This window comes from Leucopleurus acutus (assembly GCF_964270905.1).
Source record: "Leucopleurus acutus genome assembly, chromosome: 2".
NCBI lineage: Eukaryota > Metazoa > Chordata > Mammalia > Artiodactyla > Delphinidae > Leucopleurus > Leucopleurus acutus.
Genome location: NC_139143.1, coordinates 110,360,663 through 110,384,793, shown reverse-complemented (window position 1 = coordinate 110,384,793; position 24,131 = coordinate 110,360,663). Strand labels below are relative to the sequence as shown.

The 24,131-nt window shown below is 35.6% G+C and overlaps 1 protein-coding gene across 3 annotated transcripts in view; it reads left to right on the top strand.

Moving 5' to 3' along the window:
• ABCD3 (ATP binding cassette subfamily D member 3) overlaps nt 1-24,131 on the top strand; it is an 85,404-nt gene that overhangs the window by 39,438 nt on the left and 21,835 nt on the right. Inside the window, exons 5-18 of one of the 3 annotated variants that reach the window (XM_082832413.1) lie at nt 3,714-3,783; nt 5,187-5,284; nt 5,642-5,765; nt 7,984-8,040; nt 9,986-10,128; nt 12,814-12,883; nt 15,171-15,240; nt 15,325-15,422; nt 15,535-15,626; nt 17,206-17,297; nt 17,384-17,447; nt 17,576-17,639; nt 18,169-18,264; nt 19,149-22,353. In XM_082832413.1, coding sequence (XP_082688539.1) covers nt 3,714-3,783; nt 5,187-5,284; nt 5,642-5,765; nt 7,984-8,040; nt 9,986-10,128; nt 12,814-12,883; nt 15,171-15,240; nt 15,325-15,422; nt 15,535-15,626; nt 17,206-17,297; nt 17,384-17,447; nt 17,576-17,639; nt 18,169-18,225 — 1,099 coding nt within the window. In that variant the 3' untranslated portion in view covers nt 18,226-18,264; nt 19,149-22,353. Of the gene's footprint in view, nt 1-3,713; nt 3,784-5,186; nt 5,285-5,641; nt 5,766-7,983; nt 8,041-9,985; nt 10,129-12,813; nt 12,884-15,170; nt 15,241-15,324; nt 15,423-15,534; nt 15,627-17,205; nt 17,298-17,383; nt 17,448-17,575; nt 17,640-18,168; nt 22,354-24,131 lie in introns of those variants that run through there. The other 2 variants (XM_082832412.1, XM_082832411.1) reach the window with 2 other exon arrangements.

Genomic DNA, 24,131 nt, shown 5'->3' with positions numbered 1-24,131 from the left:
AAAAAACAAAAATTTTAAGAGTTTTTAAGAAACATATTATTTTGACATAATTTAAACTTGCAGAAAAGCTGCAAGAATAGTACAGGGAGCTTCCTTATACTCTTAACCCAAATTCACGATTCTGAAGCAGTCATTTTATTTATTTGTTTGTTTATTGGCTGCATTAGGTCTTTGGTGCTGCGCGTGGGCTTTCTCTAGTTGCGGCGAGCAGGGGCTACTCTTTGTTGTGGTGCGCGGGCTTCTCATTGCGGTCGTTTCTCTTGTTGTGGAGCACAGGCTCTAGGTGTGTGGGCTTCAGTAGTTGCAGCAAGTGGGCTCAGTAGTTACAGCACGCAGGCCCTAGAGTGCATGGGCTTCAGTAGTTGCGGCATGTGGGCTCAATAGTTATAGCTCACAGGCTCTAGAGCACAGGCTCAGTAGTTGTGGCACACGAGCTTAGCTGCTCCGTGGCACGTGGCATCTTCCCGGACCAGGGATCGAACCCGTGTCCCCTGCATTGGCAGGTGGATTCTCAACCACTGCACTACCAGGGAAATCCTTGAAGCAGTCATTTAAAAGTTAATTGTTGAGGACTTCCTTGACAGTCCAGTGGTTAAGACTGTGCACTTCCATTGCAGGGGTCATGAGTTCAATCCCTGGTCAGGGAAGATCCCGCATACTGTGCAGTGTGGCCAAAATAAATAAATAAATAAAGTTAATTGTTGAGTTTGGGTTTTTTTTGAGCACGAGCCACCTCTTTTCCTTGCTTGGCCCTGCAATAAACCTTTCTCTGCTCCTCCCCCAAAAAAACAAAAACAAAAGTTAATTGTTTATTTTCTCCTGAATAAAGATTTTTGAGCTTCTGCTGTGCATGAGATCTTTTGATATTTGGTCAAATTAAAAGTTTTAAAATATTGTGAATTCATAATATAGAACAGTTTTATTTGAAAAATTAACACATTTCTCTAACTTGCTACTAAAGCTACATCGTAAACTTTGTCTTTTCCATTTTGCCTCTTGCAAAGTATGTTTAGATTTATGTTCTTCTGCTAAAATAGAGTCACAAAGAGACTTGTTATGGTCCTTAATGTACTTAATTTTAATATCCTTTACATCTTTTAGGCTTACTTGTTAGCAGTGACTAATGACTTCGGAATGGGGCAGATTTTAATAGGGCAGACCCCTTCTTTAAGGTAGAAACTGGCAATTCTATGATATGGAAGGTAACGTTTCATATCTTGTTGCTGCTGCTGGGGAGGAAGAAATTCCCCTCTGCCCTTCTAGGTTCTTCTGGCTGGTCTAAGAATTAAATAGGCGTGAGACAGATTAACAGGAGAAAATCAAACAAAGGTTTAATAACATGTGTACATGGGAGAGACCCAGGAGAACTTAGTAACTCGCCAGAATAGCCGAAGCCCTCATGTTGAATACCATCTTCAGCTAACGACAGAGAGGATGTTGGGGGTAGGGGTTTGGGACTTCACAGGGGAGGAAGGCAATTCACATGAAGATGGAAAAGCAAATGTTTGGTAAACAAATGTTTGCTGGGCCACGTGGAGGCTCTGGGACACAGCGTGGACTCTGATCTCTAGGTCCTGCCTACTTTCCCCACACACGCTTAGCCCATATGCTTTGCAGATATCTCTGGTCATAGCTCTATTCTGGGAGCAGGCCCTTTTATCTAAATTCTTTAGGCAGCTAAGGGGGAGGCAAAAAGAAAGACTTCCTGAGGCTTCTGTTTCTTAAAAATAATCAGCCTAAAGTAATCCTTATGCCAAAGAAACACGTTTTGGGGTGGCAAAGTTTGTTCCCTTATACTGCCGTATGTAATCATAAATATATCTTTTATTTTTAACCACTTGGCTATAAGTAGCATTTTAAAATTACCAAACTATCTTAAGATTCCTGTATGTTTTAGAAGTAACTATGATTGCGACTACTCTAAAATTACTTTATTGATGATTATTTTTCTTTTGCAGCGGGATAATAAGCAGAAATAAAGCTTTATTCAAGAAACCATTTTTTAAATTTGTAGCTGCTACTCCAGTGGTAAACCATTGCTGAATGATGGCATGTGCTTTACCAAAGTTTGATAATCTTGTGTGTTTCACAGCTTGGGCAGCACTAAAGCACTTTGGTTTTATGTAAAGTTTGGTTCAAATAATTTTAATTTAAACCTCTAAACTTTTGTACTTAATTACTTTTCACCTCTAATATTCTTATTGCTCACACAACATTTTTGTGTGGCTCTATTTTAACTTTTTTCTAGTTCAGCTTTAAAAAAAATTTTTTTTAACACTTTTTAGCAGCTATGTCAAAATTGGACTATTAATTTTTCTATCGGTCTAGAGTAACATTTCCCAAAGTATGTTCTTTGGAATCTTAGCAATGATGGAGGAAATGCTAGTGCTACAAAGCCCTCTCAGAGTTTTACAATGCATATTATACATTAGAGCTTTGAGAGGGCCTTTGGTAAAGACATTTGTTAGCGTTAACTCAGATTTTTGCAAATTTATTTGACCATGGAACTTTTTTGCTCTAAAAGATCAGTTCATATTACTTGGCATTATTCATCTACTCCCTCATAAAAAGAAATTATTTATCAGTATGTATACGAGTCATTTTTTTTGTGTAGAGCTAGGTTTGAATCATTTAGCGCATTGTTTTTCAAAATATGGTTAATTTACTTCTGGGAATATTAACATTATCTTTGCACTAGACCACAGACATTTGGTAGTCAGAGATACTTTACTTATAATGATATAATGGCTTTCTAGCTTTTTAAAAAAGTAGTGGAACCCTTAATTAAGTTCTTAGTGGATATTTTAAAAACAGATAAATATTTAAAATAGATTAAAAATAGATAAAAGATCTGGTTTCATTGAAATCCCACTGCCATCTTTTTTGGTAAAATTTTCTTGGGACCACAGTCAATCTCATTCTTAGCTGTTTTAGCTTTACAGTAGCAGAATTGAGTAGTTGCAACAGAGACCTTATGGCCCACAAAGCTTAAAATGGTTGCTCTTGGCCCTTTATAGTAAGAATTTGCTCATCTGTCATTAGTCTGTCTCCTTGCCATTAGTTCATACAAATGACAGGATGTTAAAATATTTAAAGGCAAACAAAGAAATAGTACTTTGTTTTATCCACAGTAATCCATTCCTGGGTCTATAAAGTTGTTAATTGTTTCATCATATAAAAACCCTTTTGTGACTGCTTAAGTGTAAGCCTGCTGGGGTTTTTTTGTTTGTTTGTGTTTTTTTGCGGTACGCGGGCCTCTCACTGTTGCGACCTCTCCCGTTGCGGAGCACAGGCTCCGGACGCGCAGGCCCAGCGGCCATGGCTCACGGGCCCAGCTGCTCCGCGGCATGTGGGATCCTCCCGGACCGGGGTACAAACCCGCGTCCTCTGCATTGGCAGGCGGACTCTCAACCACTGCGCCACCAGGGAAGCCCAAGCCTGCTGTTTAATTACCATTTTTACGAAGGAAAGAACTAGCTATCATTCTTATTTAATTTTGCCGTTTGTAGAGTGATTTCCAAGCAAGCTGTTTAAAATGACAAAATTTCAAAAGTTAATGTTTTTGTAAGAAAATGTTTTTAGCATCTTTTTTCTTATTGATTCATTTGATTCAATGAAAATTTCCAAAAATAGTTTTAGAGATTTAGAGAGGTTTTTTTAGTGTTAAATATTGCTTCTTTTGCAACTAATGCATTGCATGTGGTGGTTTGCAGTGGTATCATTGGTCGTAGCAGAAAAGATTTCAAGAAATACTTATTCAACTTCATCGCTGCCATGCCTCTCGTAAGTGTTAATTCTTTAAAGATTTTTACATAGGGAAAAAATTGCATCTTACTGAAATCTTTTAGGATTTTTACTTATTAAGTTCTTTGAAGATTTATATACTAAGTTTTTTCAAGTTTAGTTTTGTAACTTATAGTGGAGTTTTTCAGTGGGCAAACCTTTACACTAGATAGAAAAATTTAAAGGAATTATGTTTGGATCAGTTTCTTTGCATACATATGTAGGTGTATACAAGTGTAGATGATTTTTTTCTTTGACCATTAGGCCAGGGTTTCTCAGATATTTAGTAACATCCCACTAGATGGAAATAGTACCCCTCCCCCAGTTGTGACAACAAAAAAAATGTCTTCAGTGTCTCCAAACATTACCAAGTGGCCTGTGGGGGGCTGAGGTGAGGTTGTGGGGCAGTGAGCTGAGGGCAGAAATCCTGGGTGAGAATCATTGCTGTAGTCCATAAACTGTTACAGTAACTCAAACCACTAATGTAATGTAATGTAATTTAATTGGAATTTATTGTCCGAATTTACTAAAAATAAACGTTAAGTGGTCCAAATCATAAGTAATTTTCTTAGCTTGAGTCTTACCTTTATTCTATTTTATCGGCACGATAAGAATTTTAGTATTGTATGTGTGGGAGTAAAGGGAGGAGCTTGATTATAGAACTTAATTAATTAGAACATATGTCAGATTTAATAAAGCTTGAGGGTAGACATACATGGAAGACCTTTTAAAATAGAAAATTGAGAAAAGCAGCATTGATGTCAATCAAAGATGGAGATTCAGCAGAAGACCAGTGTTTCCTTGAGAAAATTTTTATATAAATGTGACCTCAGAACTATGGAAGAATTAATTTTAATATAATGGTGGAAAAGAGTAGTAAAGTTGACTCCAGAAATAATCTAGAAGATGGCATTAGTTGGTATAAAACTTGTAGTAATTTTTTTAACGAATGCAAATACAGTGGGTATAGAGTTCCGTTGTCTAGGGTTGTAGTGCTGGTAGCAGGAAAGAGAAGATATACTAAGCATAAATGTCAGTACTCCTAAAGTAAGTTCTTTACACTGGATAGAAAGGTGACAGATTTGCTCTTTGGCTTGTTTATATCTCCCTCCCCCCCAAAAAAAAATTAAAAAGGTAACAAGGTACTTCTCATAATTAATAATATTAATATATTCTAAAATTAATTTCCAAGTAAAGGGTAATATAGCTAATTGCATTTGATTTAGCATGTTCTCTTTGTGTCTTTGGAAATGTTTAGTAAAACAGAACTGAATTATATCAATTTGTACTATCAGTTATAAAAATTTATAGGATTTGGAGACAAAATCAATGATAGGGAAATAAATTATAATTTAGTAAGTAGAAATGAAGCAAAACCAATAATATGTGTTTGTTTGTTTTAGATTTCTCTGGTTAATAACTTCTTGAAGTTTGGGTTAAATGAGCTCAAACTGTGCTTCCGAGTAAGACTAACTAAGTACCTCTATGAGGAGTATCTCCAGTAAGTAATAACCTATTTTTATGTTTAAAATACTTAAACAATAATTCTTATGATATTGAGATGTAGAAGTTTTTCTTTTTTATTTGATATGTTTTTCAAGAGGATTGCTCTTAGACCCAGAAGCATATAGAGAAAGACATCAGCTATTTGGAATCTAATCCTGGCTCTTCCATTAATTGGCCAGTGATCCTTCTCCAGACTTGCATCTGCATCTCTAAAATAAATTAGGACAATCTTTAGGGCCTCTTCCAGCTCCAGATTTTTCTGTTTCTATGAATTTGCACTACATAGTATAATGTGAATTTTTTTGTTTTTAAAATCGTTTGTTTTAAAGTCATCTTCTTATTGTTATTTTAGAACTTTCACGTATTATAAAATGGGAAATCTGGACAACAGAATAGCTAATCCAGACCAGCTGCTTACACAAGATGTAGAAAAGTTTTGTAACAGTGTAGTTGATCTGTATTCAAATCTTAGTAAGGTAAGTTTTTCTATTTTTATTGTTGTTAATTTGCTTATCTTTGAATCTAAGCAAATTTATATGGAATTGATTTGATGCACATAACAGCAGCATATAAGTATTTAATGCTTTTATAAGAAAATTATAGAGTTGTTATAATAGTTTTAACTACAGTTACTTAATTTTTTATATTATTGGTGTGAAGTGCTTTGGCCAAGAACTGAGAATTTAGTGTCTTATAAAGATGTTATAAGAACTTTGCAGGCTGATTTCAGTAAAATGACAGAAACTTGGATTTTTATCCCTTGACCTGTGTACTTCTGGCAGTTGTTAGAAATTCATGGTCAATTTATTTTTAGTTCCACATTCATAACCCTAGGCTAGGACATATTCTTGCCCAATTCTCTGCTTCAGTATCTCTAATAGATCATTTAAGTAATAGTCAAAAAATTTTCACAAGATATTAGTACATTTCAGTTTTTTCTAATTACTGTTTTTCCCCCCTTTCCAGAATATTGCCAAAGCTTTTGACTCTGACCTTAACTAGTTTTCTTCCTCCTGATTATGTCAGCTCTTACTTCCTCTTCTTATCTCACCACCCTTACAGTTTTTGCTGTGGTCTTCTCATTAAGCCATCTTCTTTGCCATTACCTCCTGCGTTGGCTAGCACATGTAGAGGGCATCTATAAGACTGTCTGTCTGCCCAGCATTTCCCCCGCCACTCTTCATCTTAGATGCCCCATTTCCCATCCAGTCCACATGACTGCTCTTGGTTTGTGGTCGGAGCTTGTCTCAAACTGGACCATTTGTAGTATCTTGCCTCTGACCACAATTGATCCAAATATTCCAGTCTTGAGACAAAAAACTATATACTACAAGGGGCTGGGTCACATTGTAAGAATAGGAATGCTCCCATTTCAACCATGTGGATGGAAGGAGGTTAGGCAGTTCTAAGAAAAGCGATCTGTATCCCTCTTGATAGGCCCACTGCTAGGACACCTTTTCACTTCATGCCAAACTTTGTTCTTTATTTAGCTCTCTTTAAGTCTTTACTGATCCAAACTCCAGAAACTCAGACAGCTGCAAGTTGTTCAGTAATTCAGCTGCTTTTTTCCCTCCGCCCATCACCACATTTTAGTTCGTTCTCTGTGTGTGTGTGTAGGGGGGAGGTGCTGTATATAATATTTTTCATGTAATTCTGTAGACATTGTTGTGTATTCTTTATTACATCTTGGCACTTGAGTAGGTCCATAGCTCAGGACTTGTCACAGCTGCCGTAAAGAAAAATATTATCAAATTAATTGATTGTAGTGGTGCTATATATGACAGTATATTTAGTTTATAAAATATCTGATTGTTTGAACTCTGACTTCAATTGAGTCATTATTTTTGTCAGTAACTTAAGTGTACTTGAATTTTACATATCTAAGTATATGTCTAAATATATCTAACTTCTTGATAATTCGTAAGACAAGAAAGAAAAGGTTCATCTTAGTACAAGCCAATTAATAAACGAAGCCACCTATCCTAATATAGTCAGAAAGGAGTGGCTATGGACTTAAAGTAAATGAACACAGTTTGGGTTTCTTGAAAAACAGTTCAAAATATGTACAACTTTTGGTATGTCAGTTGAGTTGTCTCTGTGTGAGGAGCAGTACATTAATGTATTATTTTAGTTCTAGAAGCTTGAGTTTTAGGTCAGAAAATTAGATTCATAAGCTCACTCACCATATTTCAGCATGTAGATGTTGTGATAAAATCAGACAACGTTAAGAGCAGAAAGAGTCTCTCATTTTTCAGGTGACGATATATAGAAACCAGAAAAGCTGTTAGTAGATTTGGGGTTAAAACTCAGGTCATTTTATTCAGTGTCTTTATACTACATTGAGAAATTGCTAAGTAAGTAATGGCTAATTATCACAGTAGAGCTACCTTAGTTGATGGAAAGTGGTAAATACTTTTCCCAGTTGATGGTCAGTAGACATTGGTCAGGCTGTCTCCATTTTGGGTTTCTTGAGAGTAAGAACTGTGTCTTTTATGTATTCATTGAGCTGCATACTGTTACAGTACATTATACATAGTGGGAACTCTGCATGTTGACAATTATAAATGTCGAATAGCATTTTGTATTTAACATGTTTATTGGCTATCAGTCTAGGCAATCTAGTTCTTTTTTTTTTTTTTTAATCAGTCTAGTTCTTTTTAATTCTGAATGTTAATTCTGATGTTTATTTTACAGCCATTTTTAGACATAGTTTTGTATATCTTCAAGTTAACGAGTGCAATAGGAGCTCAGGTAAGTTTACTTTTATTCTGTCTTCTAAATGGCTACAGTACTGTGCTGTGAATAGCTGGATGGTTTGTAAGAATTTTTATGTATCTCAAAGAATGCATTTTTTACAAGTGTAGGTAATAAAGTCTGGTTATAAAATAATACTGTACTAGAGATTTTTAAAGTTTTCTAATTTAGCTTTTTAATTTTGCTTAAGCCAGACACTTGGAAAATTTTTGTGGCTTTAACAACCAGAAGTGCTTAAACATTGAACATACATGTATTTATTGTTGCAAAGTAATGTCTAAAAAGAAATTTGGAGACAGCTATTTTACTATGCAATTTGAATGTTTAAATACTTTTAGAGTGGCCATAACAGTTTCAAGAATATTTTATAATAATATGAATGGTTGACTATCCCATGAGCCTTATTAGGTGTCTCTCTGACATTTGTGTTAATAAGAATGACCTTTATATTCTGAGTATTCTCGTTGAAGTCTAACTTTACTCATTTAATATGTAGTATTATTGTTATATATTTATAACAGTCATATAATAGTGTGGTTGTTTTATGTGTATATGTACATGTGTATGTATATACTTTCTGTAGTTGATTAATAAATAATTTATTTAGTGATTTTTGTTCTGTTCCAAAACATTGGGGAAAGCAGTTTTTTATTTTAATTTTCTTGTCTATCTTCCTAACCTTTTGATATCTCGTAAGCCAGGTTTAATCATTCTTAAAACTTGTTTTTACTGTAAACAAGTGAATAGGCTTAAGGCCTCTTACCGATATATTGTAATATTTTGATGGTACTTATTACATGTTTATAATACTTAAGTATTATATTTATATTTAAATATATCTCCATGTGTTCTGATTTTGTATTTCTTAGGTAGAAACTATGTTTTAGTTATCTCTTTTGCCCATACTTCTAGTAATTGTTGAAATGCATTGAATCAATCATATTGAATTTAAAAATAATACACACTATATTCCATACACACTGTCTGAATAAAAAGATGAGTAAGACACAGTTCCTACTGAAGAGGGATTATGATCTGGTGAAAGGGTAGATATTCAGACAATTGTAATAAGTGATAAGTCCAGTAATGGAAGTGTGGAAATGTATTTATTGTCCAGAAGAATTGGAGGTGATATTTCCACTGCTTTGAGGATGATGAGTAGGCCTCCATTAGACATGTCAGGCTTGCCAGACATAAGAACAACTTCATTGAAAGGCATGTTCAGGAAACAGTTATTTCAGTATGGCAGAACATAGGATATATATATGGGAATGAGGGAAGTACCTTCGATGAGCTTGGAAAGGCAAGCTTGAAGCTTCTCTCTTGGAAGGGTCAATGCGTGATGAGGTACTTTACCACATTAGAAAGTACGGCAGCTAGAAGCAAGACGCAGGAGAAGGGAAAGGCAGATTGAGCTCATTTGGGGGAATTGAGCTTGAGGTTCTACAGAGTAGTAAGCTTCAGATGTACAGTAAGTATTTGGAAATAACATCTTGGATTCTTAAGAGTGATGGGATTAGAGGTATAAATTTGGGAGGAGAAGGGAGTGAAAGAGAAAACCTCAGGGAGTATTAACATTCAAAGAAAAGGCGAAAAAGAGGTTTGCGAGTTATTGTGGAATTAAGAGAGTGTCGAGAAGAGTTCCATCAGAAGAGTTTTAGGTGCTGTAAAAAAGAGTGGGGACTACAATTAGGAGTTTTTAAGTGAGCAAATTTGGGAGAGCGGGGGAAAGAGTGGTGGGAGGAGGAGTAGATGAGTAGTAAAAACAAAGAAGACCCAGTGTGTAATTTCTCAGAAAAGAAACAATTAAGGGAAAAAATTAGTCAAAAGAGTAATTTCTCTCAAAGTAACTGGAGTTAATTATAATAAATTGTGTGTGTTGCATTCAGTGAATTTATTATATCCTTGACCTTTGTATATCTTTCTCTCCCAATAATAACAGGGCCCAGCAAGCATGATGGCCTACTTGCTTGTTTCTGGGCTATTCCTAACTCGAATTAGAAGACCCATTGGTAAGATGACAATAACTGAGCAAAAGCTTGAAGGAGAGTATAGATACGTTAATTCTCGGCTCATCACAAACAGGTGTGTACAAATGTATTAAATGTATTTGGCTGTACTAAAAATTCCTTTGTATGGCTATTGAAGTCCTGTAAGCTGACTCCAAAAAGTCTAGTAACACTGTTACTGAAATTATGTCTGTGTGTATTTACTTCTTTTGAAAATATACATTATGAAGGATATCGGTTTTATAAAGTAGTAATCCTCTACGTTTCTAACCCTGTTTCTTGTTAACTGTTTAGTATCCCTGATTTACCTCTTCATGTCTTCTATTGACTAACTTTCTGTTGATTTCACTTTAAGCAAAGTCAAAAAAACAATTTAAATTCAAATTTACTTCTTCAAAGAAAATTTTGTCTCAATTTATCCACAAATGTTTTTTGTTCGAGACTGTATTTGGACTACTCAAAGTTAATTCAGTCTCACTGCATGTGTCTCTACCTATTTTCCAGACAGTTTAAAAATCCAAAGAAGGAAGTATTGGGTGTTAGAGCCAGCCTGACTAGTTTCAAAAGCTACCTTTTCCACTTATCAGTTATATATGACTTTTGGCAAGTTATTTATAGCCTCACTTTTCTTGTTTATGCTAGGTAGATAATATAGGGTTGTCATGAGGATTAAATATGAAATATATATAAAGCTTCCAGCACTGTTTTTAATATGTAGCAAGTGCTCAATACATTTTCTCCCATATTGATGATCTGTCAACCTTAAGTCATCTTGAGGGTCCTAATATTTATTTACTACCCTGTTGGCATTACAGAATTATTTAGGAAATTATTCTTTTAACAGTTCCCTCTTCCTTTATTTCCTTGGATTGCTAAAATAGTACCAGTTCTAAATAGGGTTTTTGTGCTGTAGGGAGACAGAAGAATAGAAGGTTGAGTAGAGAGGTGATCTGCCAAGTGAATGAAAGATGGTATCAGCTAGGATGCTTTCCATTGCAAGAAACAGAAAACCCTGACTCAGGTGGCTGCAACAATAAAGACATTTACTACTTCACATAAAAACTCTTAAAGATAGAGCAGTTCCAGGCGCAGCATGATCGGGGTGTCTGGGTCTTCTCTTGGCTCTCTCCTCCTCTGTATGTTACCCTTTTCCTCTGGCTAGTTCTCTTTGTGATCACAAGATGGCAAAAGCAGTTTTAGATCTCGCCAGCCCTCCTCCCCTGCAAAAAGTCCAGAAACAAAAACAGACCATTTCTGCTGTCTCTTTAAGAGAGCAAGGAATCTTCGCCAGAAGCCCCACAACAGACTTTCTTTCACATCTCATTGGCCAGAATTATCACTAAAGCAATTACAGCAAAGTGATTGGCTTAGACCATTGGGAACTCTTCCCCTGTGGATGGAGTTGAGGCCATTCCTCAACCGTTTGGATGCATAGAAAAGGATAGAGAACTTGAAGAAAATTGGGGTTCTCTTAGGAAGAAGGACATGGAAGAGAATAAATGTTGGATAGGCAGTTGTCAGTATTCTGGGATGTTCTGTTCTTTCAGGTTTTAGGTTTAGGCTAAAACGTTCAGGAGAAGTAGAATTATCACCTCATCTTTCTCCACTGACTTAAATGTGCAGAGGAGGTAAAAGGAAGTAAGAAAACAAATTATAGGTATAGAATTGTGTTAAACTGGGATTCTGATACCCTGGGGCCCTGTATTATTGTGTAAGGGAAATTGTGAAAGGCAGGTCAAACACGAAGCAACTTTATGGAAAGTTAATTTTACTTGAATTGGTTGAGGTAGGGGCTACCTTGTTTTTATGATGGAAAAAAATACAGGTACATTTTGGACTAGAATATAAAACTCACATAAGTTTTTAAGGGAAAAAAGAGACTTTAAAGAAATATTGTGTGTTTATTAAGAGCTGTTTTAACTGTGCCTTCTAGATGCCTATGTAAATCTTTACTTTCCTCTGCTGTAAGAGGTACTTTGCTGGGAGAGTTTACATTATACTGAATAGAGTGGAAAACTAGACTTTAGTGTCAGATACGAGTTATAATTTCAGCTATTTGACCTGCCAGCTCCATGACTTCTGCAAATTTAGTTAACTATATTTAACCTTTTTTCATCCATAAAATGACCCTTTTTTCCTAGTTAAGATCCTTGTGGCCCCTGTGTACCCATTCAAATCAGCTCAAAGAAAGAGGAGTTGCGAGGCTATGCTGGGGTTCCAAGAATAAGAACAACTGTTCAGCTAGGGCTCCTGGGAGCTGGCACTGTGAGGCGGGCAGGACTTAGTTTGCTTTTCTGTCTTTTAAAGGCTGCATGTCATGGCATCACTACCTTATGTTTTTTCTAACTGTTGTTTTCTCCTCTCCCTTGGTTAGATCTGTACTCAGTTTGTAGTAATGGCTGCCCTAGTCCTGCCTTCCTATATGTCATGGCAATTTCCTTCTTACTTCTTATTTCTTATTATATTTCTTATTTCTTTGTTCACATTTCTGAGAATTAACCCAGCACATCTTTTCCAGCCAGGCTATATATGGCATATGGAACATATGTCGGTAGTGCAGTCTGTGATCCAGTCAGGTGCGTATCCCTGCGCTCTGATCAGTTGAGCTAGGTACAGATAGTGGCTTGAGATGTACCCAATAAGCTCATAGTCACAAAATGTCCAGTTATATACAATTATTCAGTCATTAAATACGGTATTTCAGTTATTTTTCAGGCTTAGGTAACATTAAAATTAATTGCTAAATTATTTTCTTTAATAGTGAAGAAATTGCCTTTTACAATGGAAATAAAAGAGAAAAGCAGACAATCCACTCAGTCTTCCGAAAACTGGTAAGATAACATGTTGGAGGCTCATGTGTTTATGGAAAAAAGATTGGGGGCCTTTGCCAAGATACATACATATACCTTTGATCTTTAAAGTATTTATTTTTAAAATAACTAACTGTGAAGAATTTTTATACTGTGCTTTCCTAAAAACCTATACTGTGTTTTCCTAAAATCAAATCATTGTATTAAGCTGCCCAACTATAAAAATGGGTAGGTTTTATTAAAATAATTGTCTGTACTTTTAAAGCGGTTACTTAGGAGTCTTATTTAGTGATAAATTTAGTGATTATTACAGAAAGAATTTGTTCCTGTAGCATTTATGGATATACTGTGAGCACAGTTCAGCAAACATTTTCTGTAATGGGCAAGATAATACATGTATAGTTTAGGCTTTTCAGGCCATATGGTCTCTGCTGCAACTGTTCAGTTCTGCCACTCAAGAGTAACCATATTCTGTATGTAAATGAATGGATGTGGCTATGTTCTAATAAAACTTTATTTACAAAAATAAGTGACAGGCTGGATTTGAACTGTGGGCCATAGTTTGCTGACCCTTGATTTAGAATATAAACGTTGTTTCTTATGAAAACTATACCTTGGTTTTTATTTACTTGCCACTTGGAAAATTTGAATTTAATTAATTTTATTGATTATTCATTCTAAAGATACGGAGCACCATCTAGGTGTCTGTGCTTGTCCAGGTGATTAGTGTGATAACAGTGGTGTGTGTGATGGGCCACATCCTCCCTTTAAGGAGCTTACATTTTAGTGGAAGTTTTTGAAATTAAATACATATTTGAGGTGATTTTTAAAGGTTAAAGAAGTTATTTTAAATTATTTCAGAAATTGAATTTTTACCTTTTTTATATTTAACATGACTGAACTTTGATAGTATTCACTGATAAAATGCATTTAAGGTAATGTTCTAGGGGACTGCTGTTAACTAGTTCGCTCTTCACATGGCTTGCCCATGCTTATCCTTTAGATTTCAGCCCAAAAGTTAGCACCTTTTTGAGGCCTTGTCTTCTCTGATGGCCTGCACCAGTTATTTTCCCATTTTAATGATCTGTTTCCTTAAAAGCGTACATTGTGATTTATAATTATTTTGTTTGTTTACTAGTTTGTCTCTTTCATTAGTATGTGAATTCCATGAGCTCAGGGACCCTGTCTGCTTTATTCATTGTTGTATCTCCAGCATTGAGCTCAGTATGTAACATCTGTCATTCATTGATACATGTTCTAGCCATTGTTCTTTTACAGAAGATATTAAGAGCAAGCTACCCTGTACTCAGGAAATCCACATTTTAGTGGGGGAGACAATAAACAAGTAAACAACTGGATATTTTACAATATATGATTTCAGGTTGTAGTGAATTTTGTGACCCAAAATAAAATGGAATAAAGTGGTAGAGTATGATGGGGGCTGTTGCCTAGCTATTTTAGATAAGGGATGGCAAGAAGGTCTTTCTTGAAGAGGTGGCATTTTATCAGAAGCCCATATGAAGTAAGGGAGTTAGTCACAGAATATAAATATCTAGGAAGACAGTAATCCTGGCAGAGGGAACAGCAGGAGAAAAGCCTTAAGGCAGAAGCATGTTTGAGGAACCAATATTTCTGGAGCTCAGTGAGAAAGAGCAAAGTAGAAGCAGATGAGGTTTAAGATAGAGACCAGTGCCGGATCATGCAGGGCCTTGAGTAATATGATAGATGGAAAAGTCAAGAACATTAAAAATGCAGAATAAAATACATTTTTAGACTTGTAATTTTGAGATAATGCATGCTGAGATTAAAGCTACAGCCTCGAGCTGTGCAGCATCACTAGCGCTTGGTTCAAATTGAGTGTAATATAATTCTTAGAGAAAGCACAGACCAGAGGTTTCCAACTAAGGCAAAGCATTGAGTGCTATCTCCAGACAGCTGGTGTTTCACCTAAATTAGCTCATCTTTCTGTTCTTTTTCTTTTGATTATTGATCAATTTTGACATGTATGTATCTGACAATATTATGAATACAGTGTCATTGTACTGTTACATGCAAGGGACACCACATTGATATTCTTTAAGTAGTTTCCATTCTGTTTGCATAAAAATGGTTTCATGAAGTATTTGTTTGGCAACTGTTCTGAGATCAGCATTGTGCTCAATGAAATGTGATGTATATAATGTAATCACAGGCACTCAGTTAATACTTGTTGAATACAAAAATTATTTAGTTTCTTTTGTCCTCATGATAGATTCATTTTTTTAATATACAGAAAGTGTATATATTTTTTGTTTTTGCTTTCTGCCAGGTGGAGCACCTACATAATTTCATTTTGTTTCGGTTTTCTATGGGCTTCATTGATAGCATAATTGCCAAATGTAAGTATGCTTTAAAAGAGATAGTGGAATGGAATTTGTGGGAAAAGTGAAGTATTGTTGATGTTTTTAACTGTTCTGTTTCAGATTTTGCCACTGTGGTTGGTTATGTAGTTGTCAGTCGTCCTTTCCTAGATTTGTCTCATCCTCGACATCTCAAAAGCTCACATTCAGAACTTCTGGAGGTAAAGTGGTAGTAGTAGTCATACTCAATTGAAATTTTAAATATAACAATAAAGAAAAGCTAGTTTTAATCTTAGAAATATAAGTGAAAACTAATATTTATTTCTTTGTCAGGATTACTACCAAAGTGGAAGAATGCTTTTGCGAATGTCTCAAGCTCTGGGTCGAATAGTTTTGGCTGGCCGTGAAATGACAAGATTGGCTGGGTAAGTAAGATTAGTAATAATGAGCAATTGCAGAGAATAATTTTTTTTCAAATATGTTATCCTTAATAATTGTGCCCAGATGAGGTTGAGATAAGGGGCAGTGAAGCCCCGTATTTCTTGCTCTTGCAAGCTGGTTTTGATAGAAAAGTAGGAAGATTTTTCTTTGATAGTGAACTTTCCATGTTTCCTTAAGATAGCTGTTTGGAGCCTTAAACTAGGTTAGTTGTTCTCAAGTTGTCTGTTCTGTGGACACTGGTATTCAGTAAGCTGGGAAATGTCAAACTGGGGCAGTCTTTCCTTGATTCACAGAAAATTAAGCTAGTGAATAGAATTTTCTCGTTTGAACTTTTTTGTCCCCTACCAGACTTTTTTGTCCTTAGGTCTTTGATACCTGGCAACTCAGCAAAAGATAAACAAGGATGAAGTTGATTTTAATGAAAAAAGTGAAAAGTTACCTTATGGTAGCTGTAGGTCCAGTTGTAAATATGGTCAGGGTGTCTAGTAAAATTGTTCTTAGACCATCAAATGGAGTTAAATATTTCAAAATTTCAGGGTCTAATATAAAGGGCTTGGTATGGTGTCAAAAAAACAATAATGTAAAAAAAGAGCACCGTAAGTTTCAGGTCATCTGAAGAAATTAGATGTCTTTGGATCTTTCCCAGGCCTGTGATTAGTCTGCCTGTTTCCTGTGTTCCTTCTTCTCTACTCCTTTGGCAGTTAAGGTCTTCATGGCAAGACAGAAGAAGTTATAAACTACTATGAGGAGTCTCTCTCTTGAGAATGCTGACATTCTTCCTACTTGTTAATAACTTTCTCATGCCTTTACAGCTCCTAGCATATGGGATGCTTCTGTTCCTTTAGGAAGTTTCTGCTTGTTATTCACAGAATGATCCTGTTTGCTTCTCTGGTTAGAGTGCTTTCTCTTCGACCATCATATCATTCTTCTCCTCCTCAAATTCTTGTCATTAGTTTTGATTTCTATCACCACAGTGATTTCTCTCTAATATTAAGAACACTTCATCTTTTTTCCCTCTTCAGAGGAAGAAAGAGAGGAATCCTCCAAATTCTTCCATGTTTGCAGGGAAGTAGTGTGCATTTGGCATACTTAAAATAAATGATGTCCTCAGAGAGAAAAGCCAACTTTATCCAAGGCTTTATAACTCGCTCCAGCAGGAACTCAGGGTCCATGCTTCCTGGACCTAAGGAATGCACTAGCATTAGTCCTTTTATAGTATTTACTAGAAAATTCCTTAAAATTCTAGTGGCAGAGAACCTTCTTGATTTGCCTATTAATGAAGTATCTGTTGAGGTGGGATCCTATGAGACCTCTTTTCTTAGCCGCATGTTCCTCCTCTCCTATTGAAGCATAATAATAAAACGTGTACTAATACTTTATGTTGATGAGATGTCTTTTAAGTTATCTCATTTAAACTAAATGATAAGTTTAGAAACTTCAGTTAGATTTGTATAAAGTAAAAAATATGAACTTAATGTTATATGTCAATTATATTCAAAATAAATAATAAAAATTAAAGATATAGCCTTTGGAGTTTTGATTATGACTTCTTTTTTTCTTCAGCTTTACTGCTCGGATTACAGAATTAATGCAAGTACTAAAGGATTTAAATCAGGGCAAATATGAACGCACCATGGTCTCACAACAGGAAAAAGGTAAATATGAATGCACTAGGTCACATAAGTTTTTGCTGACATGACATGATGCTTTAATACTGATTTTTCCATTTAATGTATTGAAGGAACACAAGGCATTCCCTTGATACCTGGTGTTGGAGAAATCATCAATGCAGATAACATTATAAAGTACGTACAGAAAAGGGTTCTTTAGCACCATAAACATCTGTTAAACTACACAGTAGCCTTTCTCTTTTAGCTACATCTGCTTAGTGTTTAATGTAAAATTATTCTCTTTTTATTAATTTCCTCTATAGATTTGATCATGTTCCTTTAGCAACGCCAAATGGAGATATCTTGATTCGAGACCTTAATTTTGAAGTAAGTTTTTACATGGTTATATAAAAGCTTAAATCATCTTCAGAATGTGAAATGGAGAACTGTTGTCTGAATATTTAACATAATTTTAAGGCTTCGCTTAGTTTCTGAACCCACAAAATTGCTTTAAAAAGTAAGTCTTTATAAAGGAGGACTGCCTTCGATTAAGGTAGTCATAAGGTACTGTAAATTTCCAGTTATAAGATAAATAAGTACCAGGGATGTAATGTACAACATGACCAATATAAAAACACTGCTGTATGTCATATAGAAAAGTTGTTAAGAGAGTAAACCCTAGGAGTTCTCATCACACACACAAATTTTTTTTCTATTTCTCTAATTTTGTATCTGTATGAGGTGATGGATGTTCACTAAACTTACTGTGATAATCATTTCATGGTGTATGGAAGTCAAATCATTATGCTGTACACCTTAAACTTAGTGTTGCATGTCAATGATATCTCAATGAAACTGGAAGAAAAAAATAAAAAGTAAGTCTTTGAAATAGAAATTTATTTTTCTTATTTGACAGGACTTTAAAGTTTCAAATACTACTATCAAAAATCTTTTGCAAATAAAGTCCATCTGAAGAAAGCCATAGAAGATATAGATAATTGGAATCTCCGATGTAAGATGAATATTTAAACATGCAAATATAACATTAGTCTCTTTAAATTAAAATAATTTACCATTTGGTAGTATTTTGATGGTATAGGAGGATCTGTACCTGTAAAAACAAAACATAAACTTTCATATTACTGATGAAAACAGTGGAAGAGCGGCACAATAGTGCTGCAGATTGCCACTCACCCAAGACACATAACATCTCGAGCCAAGTGAATTGTGGTGCTGATCAATATAGTCTATTAACCAAATGGGAATATGGCAGGCCAAATGAAAAAGAAAAAGCAAAAGATGAGAATTATTGTTATTGTATGATTTTATAAGACTCTTACAGACCTAAGGGTTACTATTTAGGTTATGTGTCTATTGTGACTTTACGAATAGTTCATATCTGAAAATCTTGAAGATTAGTAACAGATGGCTATCGTGTGGGCTGTCTCTCCAGTTCCAGATACCATTACTCTGGAATAACACTGTCCAATAGCACTTTCTGCCATGATGGAAATGTTCTGTGTCTGCATTGTCCAGTATAGTAGCCACATGTGGATATTGTATTCTTGAAATATGGCTAGTACAGTTCAGGAACTGAATTTTAGATTTTACTTAATTTTAATGAATTTGACCTTAAATAACCATGTGACTAGTGGCTATTGTATTGGACAGCACAACTCTAGAATTCTCTACATGCTTATGTTTATGGTCCTCTGTAATTTGTGTTGTATATGGAGATTCTTTTCAACTGCTGTTATTGAAGGAATGTTGTCTGATAGTTTATAAAATAAGGAGTATAATTACTGGATTTGTTTTCAAAGTGTTATAGGTAAGTCTTCAGTTTTTCTACTCTTAGTCATGTATATTTATTATGTACGTCTCCACTTTCTTTTTAAGGATCTGTAAAAATGAAAAGTGTTGGTTATGCAAAGTACTTTGGACTTATTCAACAATGAGTGTTATATATTGTCATGTTTATTTTAAAGCCAGGAAACAAAAAGGGAAGTACAGAAAATGTGAATATATTTGGTAAATATTTAGGTGGCACAAGTATTACAGAAGTGTTTTCTCACTTAGCTCCAGGTGCTGCAGTCAGAGCTACAGCTCTAGGTGCTGCTTTGCTCCCTTGGCAAAGTAGGTGGCCACCTACAGGGCTTGATTTCAGGAATAAAACAGAGCTTAAAACTCCATCTTTGATAGATTTTCAGTAGCCCCTTTATTGTCACTACCCAAGAGTAAAAAGGGCCATGAGATTTCTCCATTGAAGAATCCTCTTAGCCCTTTCTCCTACTTTCCCTCACTTGTGTCTTTACACAGACATAGAATACGCCAACAATACAGAGGCACACATGGCTTGAGCCTAGTGAGGAGAGATTTGGGATCTGTATGTACAGCCACGTGGAATAAATAGATCATGATTATGGTCTGTGATATGCTCACTTTGTCATAGTGTTACCACACTAATGCTGTCCCTTTCATCTTAGTCCAAAGCCGCCCTTCCCTTTAAAGCCTTTATGTTTGAATTTTAGTATACTTCTGGCCAGTCCTGATAACTTCACTTTTAGTCTCAGAAAGGACCTAACTTTTTTGCTCTTATTTTGGTTTCATTTTGGAAAGTCTTATTTTAGTTATCAGTTACACCCCTGCTTGTTTAAGTTTTTTTACTCTGTGACCATGTTCCATATCACTGTTGTCTATTCTGTGATTCTTGTATTGTTTTCTCCTCCACTTGGAGCTGTTTCTTTGACTTCTGTACTTTTGGTCCACTGTTAATAAATTCCTCTTCTGTCTCTTTCTGACTTAGGGTATTCTAAGTTAGACTTGGCTTTTTCTCATTTATTTTGTCTTTCTATCATTTTTTTAACATTGTTTTATTTTGTTTTTTTAATTCAACAAACATCCATCACTTCTTTGTAACATCTGATTGTTTTCTATCCATCTGGCTTACTTGAAAATAAAGATTCCTTTCTCCTGCAAAGAGGCATGATAAAACTGAGACTTGGCCATCACAAATAAATGTGTCCTACTTTATGATCAGTTTGCCTTTTGTGTTACCTAATAATCAAATAATGTAAGCTTCTTTGAGATAGGAGATTTTATATCTTATTCCTTTATAAACTCCCTCAGCAATGGCATATTTATATAGACTGGAGAAACCCTAAGAAATAACTACTTGCAGGTTATAATGTGGGCATTAAAATAGTACTTTGTAACTTAATAAAATTTTTACCTTTTCAGTAAGCGAGCATATTTTAATGTTTAAAGAAGCCTAAGTAAATCTTCGTAAACAGCATACTTTCATGTAATCTCTCTTTTATTTAAATCATATTTATGTGTAGAATATTTTGATGTTTTATTATAGTAAATTCATAGGAAGTAGGATTTATCAAGAAGTGATATTTCTGGGGGAATATTTTTATTGGTAAAGATATTGTGGTTCAAAGCATTCATTGCCCCAGTAAAGCAATCCAGGATCCTCAATACTAGAGTGTTATTGGGACTTCCCTGGTGGTTCAGTGGTTAAGAATCCGCCTGCCAGTGCAGGGGACACTGGTTCCAGCCCTGGTCCGGGAAGATCCCACATGCCGTGGAGCAGCTAAGCCTGTGCTCCACAGCTACTGAAGCCTGTCCCTAGAGCCCATGCTCTGCAGCAAGAGAAGCCACCACAATGAGAAGCACACCGCAACAAAGAGTAGCCCCCGCTCACCACAACCAAAGAAAGCCTGTGCGCAGCAATGAAGACCCAACGTAGCCAAAAATAAATAAATAAAATAAATTTATATTTAAAAAATTTAAAAATAGACTGTTATTAAGAACTTAATAACTGGTTTTCAGTGAAAGGAACCCTTGGCTTTTAGTCTTAATTCAACCCAGAAAAAAAAATACATGTTTTTACAAATCTTTAATTTGGAAAAATTATCACTGGCTTACCATGGCTGATGTCATAATTGGAAGTTTTGTCCAACATTATCAAAAGCCACGGAGTAAAGAAAAGTTAATGCTGAGTCTAAGACATTTGTGCATAGAAGAGTACCTAAGGATTTCAGTAACTCCAGTTGCTATTTATACACATCATTACAAGCTTGGTTTTGAGGTTTCCCAGCACGTTGCACCAAGTAATGTGGAGGGGTATTGGATATCAGTGAAAGCCACAGTAAGCAGCTAGGTGCAGAGAACAGTACATATGGCTGACATTACCTAAATAAATCAGAGTGCTAGGGAACCGTTTAATTAATCGTTCTCTGAACTTTAAGGTGCTCCTAGGGGAAACACTTTTATAGTAGAGTACAATTATTATTTATAATGTATTACTAGGAATATTCACTATATTCAGTTTTATAGGAAAAAGAAATACGTATTTAGAAGAAGTCCATCAAAATAACTCTTTAAAATAATTTCTCAGAAAAAAAGACAAATATCTGGAAAAGTCATTCAGAATAGCTCATTCTCTAATATACAACATAAAATTTACCATTTTAACTATTTTGAAGTATACAGTTCAGTGGCATTAAGTACCTTTAGTGTGTTGTGCAACCATCACCTCTATCTTCAGAACTTTTTCATCACAGCAAAGAGAAACTCTGTACCCATTAAACAGTAACTCGTTTCTCCCCACCCCTTAGTCCCTGGTAACCTCTGTTCTACTTTCTGTCTCACTGAATTTGCCTATTCTGGGTACCTCATGTGAATGGAATCATAACATTTGTCCTTTTGTGTCTGGCATATCTCACTTAGCATCGTGTCTTCAGGTTCATTCATGTTGTGGCATGTACCAGAATTTCATTCCTTTTAAGGCTGAATAATAATATTCCATTGTATGTATATGCCACATTTTGTTTATTCATTTATCCACTCGGGTTGCTTCCACTTTCGACTATTTTGAATAACGCAGAAGGCTCTGCATTCCATTAGAAAAAGTTCTTTCAGTGGCTTACAGCACCCTATAGTGTTTACCTGCCGTTACCCTACCACCACCTCTGACCTCTCTGAGCTCATTTCCTACTACTCTTCCCTCCTGCTCATTCTTCTTCAGCAGAATCCTTTCTGGTTTTTGAATAGGACCAGGTACATTCCTGCTTCAGCCTTTGTAGCTACTTTTTGTGGGTAGGGTTGGGACTGCAACAGTCCCTCCAGATAAACTTTTGGTTTACTCTTTCTTTCACAGCTTTGCCCAGTTGTCATTTTCAGTGAGGCCTGGCCTGACCACCTTAAAAATGCAACCCCCCCCCCACACACAGTTTTTTTTACCTTTATCTATTTTTTCCCTGTAGCACTTATTTTCTAACATACTGTTTAATTTACTTATTTATTATGCATGTTCCTTATTGTATATCTCTCCCACTAGAATGTGTACTGGTAAGGGTAAGGATTTTGTTGTGTTTTTTTGTTGTTCTTTGGGTTTCTTTGGTCTCTTTTACTCACTAATGTAGCTGCATTGCCTCGAACAGAGCCAGACACTGAGTATTCAATACATATTCATTGAATTAAAAAATAAGAACCTAAGGCTCAACAGTTTAAAAAAGGTAGGTTCCACAGCCAGGGTAACTCATATCTCTCTGTTGTCTTTTCCTGCTGTGATACATTGCTGTGTGAGCTACAATTATGACTCAGGTTTTTTGATTCATCACCAGGTTGATTAAGTCAGATAAGACCATAAGCTTAGAAATCAACCACTCTTGACATTTTTCATTTAACTTTACGTTGTTGCAGAGCAATTTGGTGGCACTTATAAATATTTATAATACATCTGTACCAAAGTAATTTGGTACATAATTCTAAGAATTTAGTACAAAGTAATTTGGTACATAATTTCTAAGAATCTGATCTGTAGAAGTATTTCTCACTAGTGCATCAGTTTGCACTCTCAGAGCTTCATTGCAGTATTATTAAAAGAGCAAGCAAAATGCAGATGACCTAAATATTTAACAAAAGGAGAGTATTTAAATACGTTATGATACATCCTTACTATGGAATACACTGCAGGCATTAAGAGAGGAATGGGGAGAATCTGAATATACTGACCTGAAAGAATATCTGTGATATATTGTTTGTTTGTTTGTTTATTTATGTTAAATTTTATTTTTATACAGCAGGTTCTTATTAGTTATCTCTTTTATACATATTAGTGTATATGTCAATCCCAATCTCCCATTTCATACCACCACCACCCTGCCCCCCACCCGACCCCCACCTCCGTTTCCCTCACCTTGGTGTCCATACGTTTGTTCTCTTCATCTGTGTCTATTTCTGCCATGCGAACCAGTTCATCTGCACCATTTTTCTAGATTCCACATATATGCATTAATATACGATACTTGTTTTTCTCTTTCTGACTTACTCACTCTGTATGACAGTCTCCAGGTCCATCCACGTCTCGACAAATGACCCAATTTCGTTCCTTTTTCTGGCTGAGTAATATTCCATTGTATATATGTACCACATCTTCTTTATGCATTCGCCTGTTCATGGGCATTTAGGTTGCTTCCATGACCTTACTATTGTAAATAGTGCTGCAGTGTGCATTGGGGTGCATGTGTCTTTTGAATTATGGGTTTCTCTGGGTATATGCCCAGTAGTGGGATTGCTGGGTCATATGGTAATTCTATTTTTAAGTTTTTAAGGATCATCCATGCTGTTCTCTATAGTGGCTGTATCAATTTACATTCCCACCAACCGTGCGAGAAGGTTCCCTTTTCTCCACACCCTCTCCAGCGTTTGTTGTTTGTGGATTTTCTGATGATGCCCATTCTAACTGGCGTGAGGTGATAACTCATTGTAGTTCTGATTTGCATTTCTCTAATAATTAGTAATGTTGAGCAGCTTTTTATGTGCCTCTTGGGCATCTGTATGTCTTCTTTGGAGAAATGTTTATTTAGGTCT